Source organism: Triplophysa rosa, linkage group LG19 (assembly GCF_024868665.1).
Source record: "Triplophysa rosa linkage group LG19, Trosa_1v2, whole genome shotgun sequence".
NCBI lineage: Eukaryota > Metazoa > Chordata > Actinopteri > Cypriniformes > Nemacheilidae > Triplophysa > Triplophysa rosa.
This window is the reverse complement of record NC_079908.1, coordinates 13,400,565-13,403,433: the sequence shown is the minus strand read 5'-3', so window position 1 is coordinate 13,403,433 and position 2,869 is coordinate 13,400,565. Positions and strand designations below refer to the sequence as shown.

Genomic DNA, 2,869 nt, shown 5'->3' with positions numbered 1-2,869 from the left:
ACAAATGGCCCTGGCATTATAGAACACCATGAAACAATTCAAGGCCACTTAGAGCTTAGAAGCCTGACAGCATCTTTAAGAAACATTCTCAAATCTGCAGTTTGACAAGCACACTCAGAGTTTTAACATCTTGCTTTATGGTTTATATACAGTGTCTTATTAACATATGATCACTCTACACTTTTGTGTAGCTACAACGTAGAGAGTTTTTTTTTACGTTTTACAAAGGTACTACTTTAAGGGTAGTAACTTATTTTTCGTACAAATCAGTCTAGAAATATTGGCTCTTAAAGCACGAACACTAAGCCCATAAATTATTGGGTTCAGAATAGGAGGAAATATAAAGAAATAAAGTGACATAAATATTTGAGTTTCAAAGGGCAAAAAACTTGTGTCAAAGCGACTTTGTACAATTTCAAAGAAACACCCCACACTATAGTTCAAAATGGCAAATAAGTGTGGAGTGCATGTTTTCAGCGCTTTCATTTTAGACTTTCTAGTGGCAGTAAGGCATATTTTAAGAATATGTCCATATGAGTAAAGAGTCATTACAAGCTGAGGAAAAGTATATACAACAACAAAAAGCAATCCCAGAATATTCACAACATACGTGTCATCACATGACAGCTTAACAAGAGAATAATTGATACAGTACACTTTCCCTATTATGTTTTTACAGAACTTTAACCGCAAAGTCAGAACAAAGAACAAAGCAAATGCCACTAATGGATATGTCCAAGAGAGGGCAACCAGTTTATACACTTTTGTCTTGGTCATAATACTGTGATACTGCAGTGGACAGCAGATGGCCACATAGCGATCATAGCACATAACCGACAGAATAGTAAATTCTATCATAGCATATGTGTGCAGAAAGTATGTTTGAGCTTTACAACACGCCAGAGATACCTCATGATATGGAGATATTAAAGTACTAAGGAAGGAGGGCAGCAAAGCTGTGCCGCCATAGATGCCATTCACTGCTAAATTACAAAGAAAGATGTGCATAGGCTTATGAAGAGCTTTGTCAATAATTATAATAAAAATGACAGCGGTGTTAGCAAAAACAACAAGCATGTATAACATGAAAAATATTGTGAAGTACAAGTATTGAAGACCCTCCATACTGTAGAAAGCCTCCAGTATGATGACTGATGACATAACCGATGAGTTTTTCATCTTCTTTGAATGATCGAACAACACGCTGAAAACATAAGCAGTACATTACTTTCTTGTCAAATATTAGTAATATTATATAATGTAATATTAACATAGCATTTCATATTTTATATTTTTACACTTTGCCCACAGTTATGTAGTTCATGTGTAAAGTGAGGATACCTGCAGTTCCAGAAATTTTAGATCACCTGAATAACAGCTAGATGACACATTGTGACTGTTAAAGAAATGTACACCATTTACTGTTTTATAATGCTGTTTATACTGTATAGAGTATTGCGTGTAACCCTGGAGAATTGTCAACTGGTTTCAAATCACATGATCATTTTTATGTAAATTCATAAATCTAGTATGAATCATATTATGTTAACGTATTATATCTAAACAAAAGCAATTGATTACTGAACTTTTGTAAATTCAAAAAGTCAAATGAACTACATTTTCCAAACAAATGGCTTTATTAGCTGCATGTTTAAATAGCACTGATGGTGTAAGGCATATGCTTAATGATATGGCAATTTAACAAACCATACATTGACTTCCACAGACACTTTTTGTAATGTTTATTGAGTTTCTTATTTTTATTGGTTGCTTTTCCCAGCAAATACTGCGGTTAATTTGATTACGTAGTGAATTACATTTAAGTATTGTTTTATCAGTTGACCCTATAGTTTTACATATGAAAAGATTTAAATCTGAATTTTGCCTTGGTGTATTGGTGGGAATCCCTTGCAAATCTCGCAAATTACTATGATTCATGGCATCCCTGTATCCCCTTATACATCAGTGCATATTTTGGAGATTAACAGGCCAAAGTATGTGTTTCATTGCATAAACGCAAGGTTGCCATGCCCTTTTTTATTTGTTCAGTTTGGCTAAAAGCAAATTAACTTCCACTATGACAAAATGAAAAGAAACAATTTAGCTTTAGTAGTAGTTTAACCACAGTTTTTTTGTCACGAGGGTCGTGACAATAGCTCCGTCTGAATTCGCTCACTCGTTTACTCATTTCCTATATAGCAAATGCTTAATAGTCCACTATATGGGGAAGAAGTGAATGGAAATGAGTGATTTCAGACACCCTGCATCTGACAATCTGTAATGCTGTCGCGGACATTCGTCATAACGCTTATATTACACCTGCGTGGCTTTATAGATTGTTTTGTAAAAATTTTAAGTTTATTTTCACCTTATTTGTCACGTTTATCGTATTAGTTTATAATAAAAACCAACTGTTTGTCACATTTACTTACCATATCGTTTATTTATTACGTTTAATAGAATATACTGAGTATATTTTAAATTAAACACTTGTGCAAAAGGCTGACTACTGTCTAACACTGTGTCTACACCGGACACGACGGGCGAAGCGACATGACCGCACCGCGCCGCATCCAGTGTGGACAAAATTTTAAATTATAATGGGTTCTAATGCGTTTCTTATTATGCGGTTCTAATGCGGTCTTTTGTCGTGTCGCGTGCGGTTTAGACACGGTCTTTTGTCACATTAATTTAATCTGTTTATTTTTAAAAAGGTAGAAAATAACTGTCTACAAGAACAAACACAAGTGCATAAAGTAAATTCAAGGCATTGGTTACTCTCCTCCAGGTGATGTTAATCAAGCGGTTGATTCGCGTTGTATCATGCAGTGAGTGAGCGAGTGCAGGCCTCATCAGATGTACACTCAAA

The 2,869-nt window shown here is 34.8% G+C and overlaps 1 protein-coding gene across 1 annotated transcript; it reads right to left on the bottom strand.

The window, feature by feature from the left end:
• Positions 1 to 231: 231 nt before the first annotated feature.
• On the bottom strand, positions 232 to 1,179 carry LOC130569852 (olfactory receptor 51I1-like). Its single transcript, XM_057359750.1, has one exon. The coding sequence runs from the start codon at positions 1,177 to 1,179 to the stop codon at positions 232 to 234; it is 948 nt and encodes a 315-aa protein (XP_057215733.1).
• Positions 1,180 to 2,869: the final 1,690 nt, after the last annotated feature.

Bases quoted from the DNA above. Each gene is read 5' to 3' on its own strand.
- LOC130569852 (XM_057359750.1), bottom strand. From the start codon at position 1,179: ATGAAAAACTCATCGGTTATGTCATCAGTCATCATACTGGAGGCTTTC.